This window comes from Notamacropus eugenii, chromosome 4 (genome assembly GCF_028372415.1).
Source record: "Notamacropus eugenii isolate mMacEug1 chromosome 4, mMacEug1.pri_v2, whole genome shotgun sequence".
Lineage (NCBI taxonomy): Eukaryota > Metazoa > Chordata > Mammalia > Diprotodontia > Macropodidae > Notamacropus > Notamacropus eugenii.
The window spans coordinates 21358844-21374052 of NC_092875.1; the positions used below are offsets into that span (position 1 = coordinate 21358844).

General features: G+C 42.7%; 2 protein-coding genes and 1 long non-coding RNA gene across 3 annotated transcripts in view; 1 reads left to right on the forward strand and 2 right to left on the reverse strand.

Moving 5' to 3' along the window:
* The window catches only part of LOC140499107 (uncharacterized), a 392730-nt gene that overhangs the window by 34423 nt on the left and 343098 nt on the right, over positions 1–15209 (reverse strand).
* Positions 265–10884, reverse strand: LOC140499111 (uncharacterized protein KIAA1671-like). Its single transcript, XM_072600125.1, is given in 3 exon segments — positions 265–1600; positions 10091–10205; positions 10864–10884. A coding segment is annotated over 1 exon segment (1281 nt). The 5' UTR covers positions 1546–1600; positions 10091–10205; positions 10864–10884.
* Positions 745–9573, forward strand: LOC140499119 (uncharacterized). Its single transcript, XR_011965286.1, has 2 exons — positions 745–834; positions 9300–9573. It is a non-coding gene; the product is annotated as an uncharacterized lncRNA (long non-coding RNA).

The following is a 15209-nucleotide window of genomic DNA, read 5'->3' on the forward strand; positions in this document are numbered from 1 at the left end:
CTTACCTGAAGAACACTTTCTTGAAGAAGCTCACCGCTCGATGCTGGGCCTTTCTCAAGTCTTGATTGACTTTCCAAAGCTGGCCTTGTGAACCTAGAGTAGAAACTCAGGTTAATCTCAGAGGGGGCAAGCAAAGGTGCTATATGCCAGGGTAGGAGTACCCAGAGCATTAAACATAATATGAAAATGACACAGACAGCAGGCTAAATACTCTCTGTCTCTCAGTTGCTGTTGACATGAGTCTGACAGACAAAGCCTACGATGTCACAATGTCAGTCTGGCTTTACACTCCCTCTCCTGTTTGGCTTTCTCTTCCAGGGGGTTTCACCCTTTTCTGACAGAGGCCTCAGGCAGGTCTGTAGATGTTTCAGGGGAACAGGCGTCCATCGACTTAAAGACGATTTTCGGACTCTGTTCCGTGACTTTGTTTTTCAAGTCTGGGTCATCCAAACCCTGTTCCTTCAATCTCAAAGAAGGATTCAAGGATGTAGCCCTGTCCAACGGCTCTGTTCTCTTTTCTCCATTCCCTCTGTCTCTGGAACCTACACCCAGCCCTTTGTCCTTGCTCACCTCCACGGGACTGCCCACCTTCTTGGAAAGGACGTCCTTATTTTCAAACCTGGCTGTGAGATCCACAGACAAGGGCCGAGGTTTCCGGACCCACGATTTCTCTGGGGGAGGAGGTGGTACCTTCCCCCCAGGGCTTTCTAAAGAGCTAGGCTTTGGATGTTGGACAGACTCAGTGAAGATCGCTGAGACAGGCCTCCGCTTGCTCCTTGGCCAGGCCTCTGAAGATGGGTGGCCTCCTTCATTCTTGATGCCAGGGGATGCCAGGTGATTGTTTTCCTCCCCTTTCTCCCAAGATTTCAACACAGCTGGCCTTTCCTCAGAACACAAAGATGCCTGCCTCTGGAGGGTCCCTGCAGGTTTCCGAGGCGGTAATGCAGGTTTGGCTGTAGTCTCGGTCTTGGAACTGGGTGGCTGTCCTTGGGGCTGGGTCACAGCGTCTACCTTTTGCTCCTCACCCGTCCACTTTCCAGAGCTGGGATCTGCCTTGGACTTGGCAGGGCCAGCCGTTTCAAAAAGAATGATGGTGTTTTGGCTGTGCACGGTTTGGGGCAGGGCTTTATTACGGGGCTTTATTACACTTGAGCTCGTGCCTCCCCCCTCATTCATCTTTGGTTCAACCAAGGAAGGCATGTTTTCATCTGAAGCCTTAGCAGTGGTTGAGTCCTCAAGCTTGCTATATGAGAGTGGCCTGATCACCAGAGTGCCAGGCTTGACAGCTGTGATGGCAGATTTCACATTTGCAAACACATCCGAAGAGTTCTCCTTAGAAAATGGTTTGGGGGAAAGTCGGGGCATGGGGAGTGCTCTTGATGGAGTCCCAAGATTCCTAGACCCTGCCAACACCATCACTGGAGGAGAGGCTTTGCTGGCAAGGTGATAGTAGGTGGTCTGCAGTCTGTCTTCCTTGGCGATCTCATTTAAATTGGGAACAGGTGTTAGAGACGCTAGTGGGCTGACCTCCACCCTTGTGGCCATGGTCACACTCACAGGGCCATCTGTGTTAAGACATTCCGAAACAAAGCAGAGACCACTAGTGAAGCAAGAGAAAAAAAGAATTAGCATAGGGCAGGACTCAAGTTAACAGCATAAAGACTTCCTCACACCTGATCCTCCCCCGCAATTCCATCACCATCTCTAGGTTTGGAACCAAGGCCTAGGCCTAAATCTCTCACTGCATACTTACTGGCTGTCACAGTCTGGACAAGTCAACTTTCCCTTCCTATAGATAATCATATATGGCTTTGATTTCTGTAACATCTTCAAAATTTACAAGTATTTGTTGAGTTGCTTCAGTTATGTCTGATTCTTTGTGACCCCATTTGAGGTTTCTTGGCAGAGATACTAGAGTGGTTTGCCATTTCCTTCTCCAGCTCATTCTACAGAGGAGGAAACTGAGGCAAACGGTGAAGTGACTTGCCCAGGGTCACACAGCTAGTAAGTGTCTGAAGTTGGATTTTAATTCAGGTTTTCCTGACTCCAGGCCCATGGCTCAATCCACTGAACCACATCCTGCCCTTACATGGCGGGGGAGGGAGGGTTGTTAGCAAATTTAAGAAGCATAAGATGGTGCCTGGAACATATTTGATGCCTCATATACATTGACTGACTGGCTGCCTGATGGCAATGCAATCTTGGACTACAGAGGTTCCAAGAATAAATAAAAGAATGAGGGAATAGCATGCTCTGGTCAGACCACAGCTGGAGGGCTATCTTCCATTCTGGGTGAAAACATGGGCAAACTAGAGTATAACCATTGAAGGCTAGAGGGTTATAGATAAATAAGTAGTGAGAAGGCACTTGGAATCATAAAGAGTTGGGTTTCACTCCTGCCTCAGGCACTTACTAGCTACATGACCCTGAACAAGTCACTTCCCCTAGGTCTGCCTCAGTGTCCTCTTCTGTAAAATGAGAATAACAGTATTTACTTCCCAGAAATGAATTAAAATTTGTGAAGGGCTTTGCAAACCTTAAAGTGTTAAACAAATGTTAGTTGTTGTTGTGGACAGAGCCAGGATGGACCCAGAGACCCTCTAGTCCAACTCTCTTGCCTAGTTTATAGATGAAGAAACCAAGTCCCATGGAGGTGAAGTGACTTGTCCCAAGGTCACACAGGTAAGTAGTAGGAGCAGGATCCAAACCCAAATGCTCTGATTCTAAATAGAACATTCCACCCTCAAGACGGGGAAGATATGTGAAGCAGAGCAAGCTTTGTCTCCAAAGTCACAAGTGGATGGTGGTAGGAGGGAACATTAGGCTGGATGACCTCCTGGATCCCTTCCAACTTTGCCGGGAGGAATGTGGCCTTCTAGGTCCTCAAGTGTGGTCTTCTGACTGAGTCCAAGTTTTACACAACAAATCCTTGTATTAAGGGCATTTGTTCTGTGAAGTTTGGATTCAGTCAAAAGGCCACACTTGAGGACCTAGAGAGCCACATGTGACCTCAAGGCTGCAGGTTCCCCCACCCTGATCTAAATAAATGGCAGCTATTCATCCATTTGGCATTCTTTACCAGTTTGGGTACTCAGAGAAAATTCTCCCCTTGTGGCATCACCCCGGTCACTGGGCATGATAATTAGCCTCTATCATGCCAAGACAAACATTAAGTGTCAGCTAGGTGACACCATCTGAGCTGAGGCTTTGAAAACAGAAAAGAAGAGGCTGTTGCTGCCTTTCAGAAACTTACATGCTATCTCAGGAAACACAGTACTGGCTGTGTGGTCCGAAGTCATTTAGCTGTTTTTCTGTGCCTCACTTTCCTCATCTGTATATGGAGGAAACTGAACTGGTGGCTTCTAAAGTGCTTTCCTGTTCTTAATCTATGGTCTTATGATCTTCAGGATACATGTGAGCATATGTATGTATGTAGCAGATAGATATAGATGCGTGTATACATATATATATTTTGATCCTCTTCGAGAATGAAGGAATATATACACACACAGAAACATGTATGTATATCTTTGTGTATACATAAACACAGATATACTGAAATGTACATTTATATCCCTGTAATTGGCTAGTACTCTTTCAGATATACATTATGTAGGATGAATTATAGTATATTGTATATGTAAAAGATGATGCATATTATATATTATTTATAATAGAAATATGCTGCAATGCAACATATCCTCATATGTAATACTACATAGTACCTAAGAGTAATATATTGCAACATAATAGCTATCCCTTTAACACCATGGGGGTTTGACACACAACACTCCCGTAGTCTGGAGTATCCGTGTAGGGATTTTTGGTCCTCCTCTCATACCAGAAAAGAAATCGAAATTGTTTTCTTTCCTTTATGGTTTGGGGTGTTTACAGTACCTTAAAAGATAAAATATGTTGATATTATATAATACTATGCATACATTTTATGCATTTCTGAGTTGCTAAACCTTTTCTGCATCATCTGTTGGCCTTTGTGTGTTGTCTACAGCTTCCACAAAACTCCCCCAAAATTCCAATTTCACTTTTTTATGCCCACCTGTAATATGGCAAAACCAGGATGGGGAAAATCACACTGTGGAAGGGATAATTGTATATTCTGTATATACTGTATACATGATAATATATTACATATATACTTGTATATTGTACCTATAATAGATGTAATATAAAATATTATTGTAGATATTAAATCTATTATTTATAATGTATGTTTTCTATGTTATATAGTCTTATTATATATTACATTTTATAGCTAATATGTATAAAATGTGTGTATATATGCATATATCTATATAGATGTATAGAAATGTGAGTATATGTATATCTATACATGTCTATGTGTGTGGTATATACATAAATAACAAACACCAGATAATTTCAGGGATCCTAGCAGCTGGGGGAATCAGGAAGCCTTCCTGGAGGAAGAAGGCCTAGCATGCACTTCCTTCTCACCTCCTTGCGTCAAAGACGTCCTCTCTTCCTGTAAGATGTAGCTCGGACACTATCTTCACATGAAGCCTCTTCTGATCCCCCCCCCCATGCTAACGTCCTTCGTACTTTCCAGACCTTCAGGTATTTAATGACTTTTTAAACAGAAGTGTCTGTTCACTTTCTACATAAAAAATGCGCAAAATTACATGATAATATAAAGACTACAAATCGAAGTACATAAATCTGGAGCATATATAGTTGTGTACGTACCTATTCTGGGAAACATGACACTAACTGCAGGACCGACCTTGAATAAGTCACTTAACTTGTCTATTGTTGGGGGTGGAAGCTCAATTCCATGTGGACAGTCTCGGGTGGGTAAAGGTGGGAACTTCTAAATCTTAGAGTTCTCATGAGGCCCCCAGAAAACAGCAGGGAATCGAGGAGTGAGACTGAGCTATCTCGTGTATTTGTGCCTCTTCCCGTGAGAAACGTGATGGGAGAGAGCTCTCCCCGCCCTTGAGATTGGCCCGGGTCTGGGCACACCTATTGTTATCTAACAGGCACGGTATTCAGGTGCAAACTACTCGGCCGGAGAGCTTAACTAGGGTCAGGAAAGCCCGAAGGCGCTCTTAGCGCTGAGGGGCCCTGACAGGACAGAAGGCTCCATTTTTCCTCTCTTCGTTCTCCCCTCCCCCTCTCTCCCCACTTACACTTCTGCTTCCAATCTCTTACCGTAAGATCTTTGCCTCCTTGGGAGATTTCTCTCTCCCTCCTAAGGAAGAGCTCCCCCTGCACATGTAACCAGGACCCTGAATAAAGCCTAACCCTTGCTCGACTCCGAAAAGTCTCTTCTCTCATACGTTTATCCGGTTTGGCCAACCGAAGACCTGGGACAGGTAAGGTAAGACTCGGGTAGCCCTCAGGCCTCTAGGCCTGGCAGTCTATGCCTTAGTTTCCTTATCTGTAAAAGGAGGGAACTGTACTCCATAAAAATGGACTCAGCTCCGTGTTGTCTCTTCCATTAGACTAGAAGTTCCTTAAGAGTTGAGAGCGTTCCATTGCTTGTTCATAAGAAACTTAAAGTCCCTGCACATAGTAGGTGGCTAATTAAATACCTGTTGATCAGCTTATTGAGCCTGGAAAGAAGTTAGAGATTATCAGAGGGGAAGCATTCCAGGTGTGGAGGAGAAAGAAAATAAAGAAAATTAAAAAAAATAAAAGAAATATATTAAAAATAAGGAGAAATTGAAAAAATAAAGGGAAGACATCTGCATCCTTTCATATCAGTCAATGGTGTGTACACATCCTCCATTCCCTCTCAATTCTCTCCAGCTGACTATAACTTCTCTGAGGGCAGGCACTATATCTCCTCTCTTTGTATCCCCCCTCATAATCTATCAGCTGTAGGGGAGGCCTCCGAAGTTTGGTGGACACCTACCTGTCTTCCAGTCACTTTTATCTCACCATTTCTTCCTGAAAACCTGAATTCAGATCTGGTCTCAGACACTTACTATCTGTTTGACCCTGGGCAAATCTCTTAACCTCTGGGCCTCAGTTACCTCAACTATAAAATATGGACCACAATCACACCTATCTCACAGAATTGTTGTGAAGATCAAATGGACAAATTTGTAAAGCACTTTTATAGTACAGTGCCTAGCACACAGTAGGAGCTTAATAAAGGCTTGTTTCCTTCCTTCTTCTAGCAAGTAAGTTGTAGAAATTCCTCATATCTCTACTATTTATGACAAAAAGGCTCTCACTGGTTCAATTCAGTTCAATATACAAGTATTAATTAGATACGTACTATGTGGCGAGCCCTGGAGAAACAAACATAGCTCTTTGGAAACCTTTATGAATTATTTATTTTTTTCTTTTGAACCCCCAAGAACAGAGGTCCATAGGAGAACAGCTATACACACACACACACACACACAAACACAGCTGCCTCTCCTTGCTTTCATAATGAGGGTGTATGATAATAGCTGGCATCCCTATAGGTGCCAAAATATTCACAGGAACCCTTTTGTAGTAGCTAAGGGAACCGGAAACAAAGCCAATGCCCATAGAATAGGAAAAGGTTAAAGCAGTAGTGAGATATGTGAGTATAATGAGTAGGACCAAGCTGGAAGAAACGATGGAAAGGGAATCATGGGGAGACTTTCATGAAATGATGCAAAATGAAATCAGCAGAATCAGGAAAACATCATATACAGTGACTGCAACAATGTAACAAGAGGAGTAAGAAAAGGAAACTAAATAAACACTGTGTAATCTGAATGACCAAGCTTAGCCTCAGAGAAGAGGTAGAAAAATGCACCTCTCCTTTACAGAGGAGGGGGATCACAGGGATGGAATATGGTATATACTGTGTGATTCTCAGCTCAGATGTGTTTGATCCATTTTGCTGAAAGAAGGAATTCTTTCCCTTACTCTTTCCCTCCTCTCTCCTTCTTTCTTCTCTCCCTCTTTCCTTCCTTCTACTTAGTTATAACTAAGTAGAAGGCTCAATGGGTAGGAGAGGGAGATATTGGGAAATGTTATCAATAACTTTTTAAATAGAAAAGAAATAAATCCTAATTGGCATCTTTGCCATCACAAGGCTTTCTTTCATGATCTCAGCTGATGCTCGCAGAAAGCGCATGGGCTCAGAAGCCTGGGATCTCAGCAGCCATCTGGTCCAACCATTCCTGAAGAATCCCTTCTATGATGTCACACACATGTACTCACACTCACTCTGGCATTCACACAGTGCTTAGCACCGTGCCTGGCGCATAGGAGCCACTTAATATTGTATATACATACACACACATACATAGACATACTCACACAAATGCATATACACACTCACACCATGCATTTGCACACGTTCACACACATGCTTGTTTCCTTCTCCCTGTCCTCTGGGACAGGGATAATCCCATCATGCTCTACACCCTGGGCAAACTATACCTGAACTACAATGTTCTGACGCCACATTTTAGGGAGGACATTGGAAAGTTGTGGAGTACTGAGGACAGCAACCAGAATGGTGAGGTGACTGGGTACCATGTCCTTGGAAGAACAATGGAAGGAAAAAGGCATATTTAAACAGAAAGACATGCGGAGGCCACGACCATTGCCTCCACCTATCCAAAGACCTAAAATGTGAAATCACACAAAGTGCTACATAAATGCTAATTATTATTATTTATGACAGACAATTCAATTTAACCAAGAAGTGTTCATTAGACACTTCATATGTACCAGAGACTGCTGGACCTTGGTGTTGTAAGCACAGCACCATGGAAACTTCTAGAATCGAATCTAGAGCTAGAAGTTGGCTACAAGTTACAAAATAGCAAATATTAACTTGAGGTGAGGCCAAGACCCTTAACAGGGAGCACTGACCTAAGCAGAATGAGCCACCTTCAGGGGCAATGGGTTCCTCCTCCTTTCCAGGGGTTGAGCAAGAGGACTGAGTTTCTTGGGGCTTGGGAGAGTCACCATATTTGGGTTGGAAGGTTGTCCTTCATGCCCATTCTTGGGGGTTCTGGAGTGGGGATTTGTGTTCTGGTACAGATTAGACTCAGTGGCCTGTGAGGTCCTCCTGAGATTCTACCAGGCCCCCATAAATAGGCCAGAGGGAAGCAAGACACTTCCTTCCAAGGCTTTTGTCCAGAAGGCCTTACACCATCACACCCCCTAGACCTTGACTCATTCAACAGCCTCCTGGAAGGCAACACGGAACAGACTTTGTCAGAAAGAGGAAAATGGGCAAACAGCATATTGAGTAGGACTCAGATTGCATCCCACAAAGAACCAGAGAGCACATCAAGACACATTCAGGGATGGGAATGGAGGAGGATCTTCAGTAAGGTTCTCCAACTCAGGCAGCCTTTGGGCTACATGACACACAGCCACTCATTCATTTTCAGGCTGACCTTTTTGTATCTCGATGCCAAGTGTCCTGAGCTGGAAAAATGGGAGGATTCAGAAGTAGGGTGGAAAGTGTTCTGGGCTCAAGGCCAGAAGATTTAGATTCTAGTCTCAGCCCTACTGCTCAATGATGGACAAGGGTACTTCATTGCCTAAATCTGTTTCCCCATCTGTAAAAGTGGAAATTAATAAGGCAGTGTAACATAATATCAGGCATCCCACCCCAGTATAAAAGTCTATGTTGGATACTTCATTAGCTGTGTGACTATGGATAGCCATCGAACCTCTCTGAGTCTCATCTCTAAGGTGAGGAAAACCAGTAGTACCTACCTTACAGGGTTATTGTAAGGATCAAATGAGAGAGTGACATAAAATATTCTGCAAATTCCAAAGCATTATTGAAATGCCACTTCCTGTTCTCCTCAATCATCACCGTCACCAATCCCTACCCCTGTCAGCATCACAGAGGAGACCCCAAGAGCGTCAAGAGGTACAAAGTATCCCTCAGAAAAAGCAGTATGGAAAGCAAGAAGGAATGCTGGCCTTGTTTGTGGTCAGCAAGGCCTGGCTTCAAATCCTACGAAGGACACCTACGAGCTATATAACCCTGGCAAATCACTTACTGACTTACTGAGCCTATGTGAGCCTCAAGTTCCATGTCTGGAAAATGGGATCATAATAACACTGAACCTCACCAAACTGCTATAAGATCATTCATGTAAAGAGCTTTGTAAAAGGTAAAGTACTCTGTCAGCATCTGCTACCTTCATCATCATCGTCATCCGTGTTATATCCACAGCAATACTATTAAAATTAGTCCTAATAATAATCTTCTTAGGGGACTATGGGTGTGAAATACATGCAGACCCAATTAACGTACTGCTTAGTTTTGCTGAATTTTTATTTCTCCTCATTATTTGTTACAGGACATGACTCTCAAGGGATATGGAAAGGAAAGAGATGCAAAAACAAAAGACAGCAAATAAAATTTTTAATTACTGTAATTATTAAAGTGCTTCCCTGATTATATTCCTCTGCATTTTTTACATGCACTTAGATTGTGTATTTGTCTCACCTTAAAGATTGCAAGCTTGCTGGGGGGAAGACTATGTCCTTTCAGAAAGTGCTTAATAAGTGCTTATTGATCAATACCAAGGACTAATACATAGTAAGTGCTTAATAAATGCTGATTGATTAATACCAGGACTAATATATAGTGTTTAATAAATGCTGATTAATACCAAGGACTAATATATAGTAAGTGCTTAATAAATGCTGATTAACTACTACTAAGTACTGATACACAATAAGTGCCTAATAAATGCTTTACCTATCCTCATTGGTGGGGAGGGGAAGGGAATAAGCATTATTATAGTGCCTACTGTGTGCCAGGCACTGTGTTAAGCACCTTACAAATATCTCATTTGATCTTTACAACAATCCTGAGAGGCAGGAGATATTATGATCCTCATTTTACAGATGAGGAAACTGAGGCAAACAGAGATGAAGTGACTTGCCCAGGATCACCCAGTTGTTCAGCATCAGAGGGCCCATTTGAATTCAGGTTTCTATGACTCCAGGCCCAGCACTGTATCCACTCCACCCCCAGTTGCCTCTGGTACTATCATCAAAAGAGGGAAAAGGGGCCTGTTGGGGCAGAAGTAGTGACCAAAACCTCAACATTCTTTTCCCCTGCCCTGAGCCCCAATGTCCTTACCAGCAGAGGCAGGGCCTTGGTATCCCTTCTCATTGTGAATGGGGGCATCTCCTCACTCCCACTGCAGATGGGAGACAGGGCAGGGACCGTGCCATCCGTCTACATTACAGCAGGCCTGTGGACAAAGAAAAATTCAAAATTCTGGAACTTCTCCATGACCTACAGCCAGACAGCCCTCCACATACTTTAGGAGTCTGTCTCCATTTGCCACAATCATCGAAGCCAGGATTCCTCCACAATTTGCCCACAAGACTTTTTGGCAGAAGAGCGCTGGACTTGGGGTTCCAAAGACCCAAGGAAACATCCTGCCCTCACACTACCACTGACTAGTTCTTTGACCTTGGTAATTCATTCTCCCTCCCTGAGGCTGACTCTTTAGGTAAAAAATGGAAGGGAGGTAGGGGACTGCTGATCAAATCCTAGTCTAGAGCTGTACCAGAATACAGGCCTCATGGCGCTGAGAAATGAAAATGATGAGGAGCTCATTGGGCCCTCCTGCTTCAGAGTGAATGTCAACATTAACTGTCTTTTGGCCAGCAACCATGGGGGTATTCCCCTCCCAGTTTGATTTTTTTAAGGGACATCCCTTGACTCACTTCTTAAAGAGACCTATTCACTACATGGGCATTATCTCACTTTAAGTGAGTCCCTGAAAAGGCCTTAGCCTAAAAGGGGCGGGGTCTCCCATTGCATCCTGGGCCATCTCCAGTCATCCTGATGACTATCTGGCCAATGATCCAGATGACTCTGGAGGAGAAAGTGAAGCTGCTGACCTTGCACAGCCCTTCCTCACTCAAATCCAAGTCAACTGTGAGTCATGTCATCACCTCCCTGAGATCACGGTTCTCTTCGATAACGAAGGACAAACACAACAACAAATCATTCGTTGCTACTCCAGCTTTAGTCCGGAACTACACCTGCTCACATACAGGTCATTCAATCCATCAAGAAGCAATAGTGAGTTATTAATAACAATAGTGAGTTACTAATAACAAGCTTAATGTGCCAGGGACTGAGCTAAGCATTGGGGATTAGAAAACCAATAAGTGGGTCCCTGGTCCTAAGATGCTCACATTCTCTAGAAGGATATGTTTTCTCCCTTGGCCAACTCGCCTCACTAATCACCACCACACCAATCTTTAACATGCCACAACCCTGCTCAGAAAAACATCCACATATAGTCAATGACTCCCTATTTGACTTCCAAGACCCTCTCTCTTAAAACCACCAAACTGTTCTAATTTTGCTTTCTATTTTTAGGACAGGTAAGGTCTTCTTACTCTTATAAGGGTGTAGTCGAAGGCAGACAGCTTTTTATGATGCTCATATTTAAAAAGAAACAGAATGATTAACCACTAATTGCCACATATCTAAAATCTGGAACAAGGGGGTAAAAAATCAATTGTTGGTACAAATGAACTCTGAATGAGTCTCCTTAAAAGTATAAAACTATCATCAATTCATACAGATTCAAGGACCCATTTGTTTATTCTGTTTTTGGAATCCAGAGACAAGATGTCCAGAAACTGCCCACTATATCAGAATCCATCAGTCAAACCCATAAACGTTTATTATGCACTGATAATGGCCAAGGCACTGCAGTAAGGGCTGGGGTGCAAAGAAAGGCAAAAACAGTATTAGAATGTTAGCACTGAAAAGGACCTGAGAATATTGAATGTCAGGGCCAGGAGGGGCTTCAGAACAGGGGATGTCAGAGCTGGGAGGGGCCTTAGAACAGGGGATGTCAGGGCTGAAGGGGCCTTAGAACAGGGGATGTCAGAGCTGGGAGGGGCCTTAGAACAGGGGATGTCAGACCTGGGAAGGGCCTTAGAAAATAGAAGGTAATAATAAGACGGCAATATTTGGGACCTGATTATGACGATTCATACCATAAATAAAAAATAAGACAAAAAAAATCAGGAATTTTTTCCAAAGATTATTGTTCAGGGAAGAGCTCTTAATGAAGTAAGAGACAAAGGTGATCACCAAAGATCAAATAGATAATTTCAATTACATAAAATGGAAAAATATTTGCATGAACAAAATCAATGCTGCCAGGATAAGAAAGAAATATAGAGATTGGAAAAAGGCATCCTTGCATCAAGCAATTCTGATGATGGGCTAATATGTGGGATAAGTAGGGAATTATCCCAAATATATACAACACAGTCATTTATCTCCCCATGGCTAGGTGGTCAAAGTAGATGAATAAATATTTCTCCAAAAAAAAGTTGCAAACTAATAGCAACCATATGGAAAACTACACTGAACCACTAATATTGTGAGAAATGCAAATCAAAATTATCCTGAGGTTTCACCTCATGCCTAGTAAATTGTCCAAGATGGTAAGAGATGGAAATCATTGATGCTAGCAGAGTTGTGGAAAGACAGGTACACACCAATCCGTGATTGGTGGAACCATGAATGGGTCTAGTCACTCTGAAAAACAATTTGGGATAATGCTAAAAAAAAAAAAAAAAAAAAAAAAGGTAGGGGGTGGAGGTTCAGAAGTCAATTTTCCTTTGATCCAGAGATCCTACTACTACACATACACAACATGAACATCAGGAATAGAAAGAGGCCCCATAGAAACTTAACTAGCACAAAACAAAGAACCAGAAACAAAAGTTGAGAGCAATGATTCGGCCAATTGTGGGATGTACTGGAATATCACAGCACCATAAGAAATCATGCATATCATCGTCATAGCTATGCCACACACCAGAATTACTGTCTTATGGGATCTTCACAACAACCCTGGAAGGTAAGTGCTATTTTTATTCCCATTTTTCAGATAAGGAAACTGAGGCAAACAAGGGTTAAGTGACTTGTCCAGGGTTATACTGCTAGTGTCTGAGGTCAGATCTGACCTCGGGTCTTACAGACTCCAGGCATAGCCTTGTATTCACCAAACTGTCCGCTGTACCTGCCTGAGGAATTCTGAGAAGTATGAGAAGAAATAAGCAGGGTCACAAAAACAACTCACGATAACTACCATAGAAATGGAAAGAATGAAAACTCAAATTGCATGATATGGTTAAGTACCATGATGAGGACCTCTTTTTTAAATTCTTTATTCCAAGGGATAGCCAACTAGCAAGGAATACATTTGTAAATGAATAAAAGATACCAAGAAAAGTATTTTTAAAAGATAAAACAGAATGTTAGAGCTGGAAGAAATGTTAGAACATACAACAACAAAGCAAAACGGATGAAACCTTAGAGATCATCTTCATTGTACAGAAAGGGATACTGAGGTAGAAGCCCTTCCAGGGACGCTGACTAGTCCAAGGTCATACAACAAATTAGCAGATTTGTGGCTCAAGCCCTGCTCACCATCTATCCCATGTAGCCTCTTGTGATATCGGCAAGACCAGTTTCAAACATGATCCCAACATTCCTCTGAAATTGTACTTGGTTTATGAGGAAGGGGCATCCCATGTAGACTCCCAGAAAGATGGCCCCAAACCCTCCTCAGGATGGCAGTTTATAGGAAGCCATGGAGAGTGCTGAAAACTTGATTCCTCCCCCAAGACTTGGGGCACACCCCCTGCCTCCTTCCTGGGACACACCCTAAAAACCATGCACACCTGAGGCTTCGCCTCCCCTCTCTACCTGCTCTGCAATAACTGAAATACACCAGCTTCCCGCCATCACCAAGATGGCTTGCTCCCAAAATGAAATAAATCTACTCCTTTCCCTCCCCCAGTAGGCCAGATTACACACTCATAAAAGCCCAGGCCAACCCAGGAACAATCAGCTACTTTTACAAACCCTTATAAATCTGTCACTACCCACATCCTTGAGTGCTTATTCTGTTCAATGGCGACCGGAAGCCAAAACCAGCGAAAATAGAAAGCTGGAGTCTCAGCGTTGATGGCATTGACTTGGGGCCATAGGCTCTGCCAAGAACAACTACTGTGTTCTCCCCATTTCACAGATGAACAACATGGAAGTCACAGATGTTAAGTGAGGCTGCCTAATGTCACAACAACAACTGTCCATGAAGAATTCAAATCCTAGGTCTCTCTGAACTCAAGTCCAGGACTCTTTCATGATACCAGAAGAACATAAATTGTCAAAGTAGGAAAGAACTTGAGATATGATTTAGTGCAAAGGTTCTTAAGTTTGGGGTCTATGAACTTGCTTTTCAAAATATTGTAATAACTCTATTTTAACATAATTGGTTTCCTTTGTAAATCACCCAAAGCTAGTATCTTCCCTCTGAAATTATATCCAATTTATCCTCTCTACATTATATGTGTGTGTGTGTGTGTGTGTGTGTGTGTGTGTGTTATATACACATACACCCATATGATATAGACAGGGTAAATTAGATGTGATACACATTGACAATATTGGAATGTTCATTGCGAGCAGGGCCTGTTTTTTATCTTTCTTTGTATCTCCAGCGTTTAGTATAGTGTCTGGAATATAATAGGTGCTTAGTAAATGCTTATTGACTAATATTTTATTTTGCGCATTTAAAAATATTATTCTGAGGAGTCCACAAAATTCATCAGAATGTCAAAGGGGTCCACAACTCAAAGTTAAAAAACCTTGACCTAGTCCAAATGCCTCATTTTACGGATGAGGAAACTGATAGAGGTTAAGTGACTTGCTCAGGGTAACAGGTTTCAGAGGCAGGATTCCAATACAGATCCTCCCAACTCCAAGTTCTGAGTTCTGTCTACTATTCCATACTGACTCATACTCATTGGCTGCCTCTCTTCCAACAAGAGAGAAATGTCTTTCACAAGCCTAAAATGTTGAAGAAGACTAAACACTCTCCTTGAGTGACAGCTGAACCCAGAATTGGAAACGCACCAACTACATTGTTGTTTTTTGTCCTTCATTTTCAGAGGACCAATGACATCCTGACATGCACATAAACTGAATTTAAGTGAGACAAAGTTACTTATGAAGTGAACAGCTTCACTCTGACTTCCAGAGTCACTGAAGTCCAGTGGCAGAACACAAGTCAAGAGGACTGGTGATTGCCCAGGATAGAGTGGATGACCTTGCCATCTTCCATATTTGACCAACCTCTAAGCATTCCCCCAAGCTTTCTTCAGAGTCTTCATGACCATTGGAACAAAATGTTCTTATCTGCCCGTTC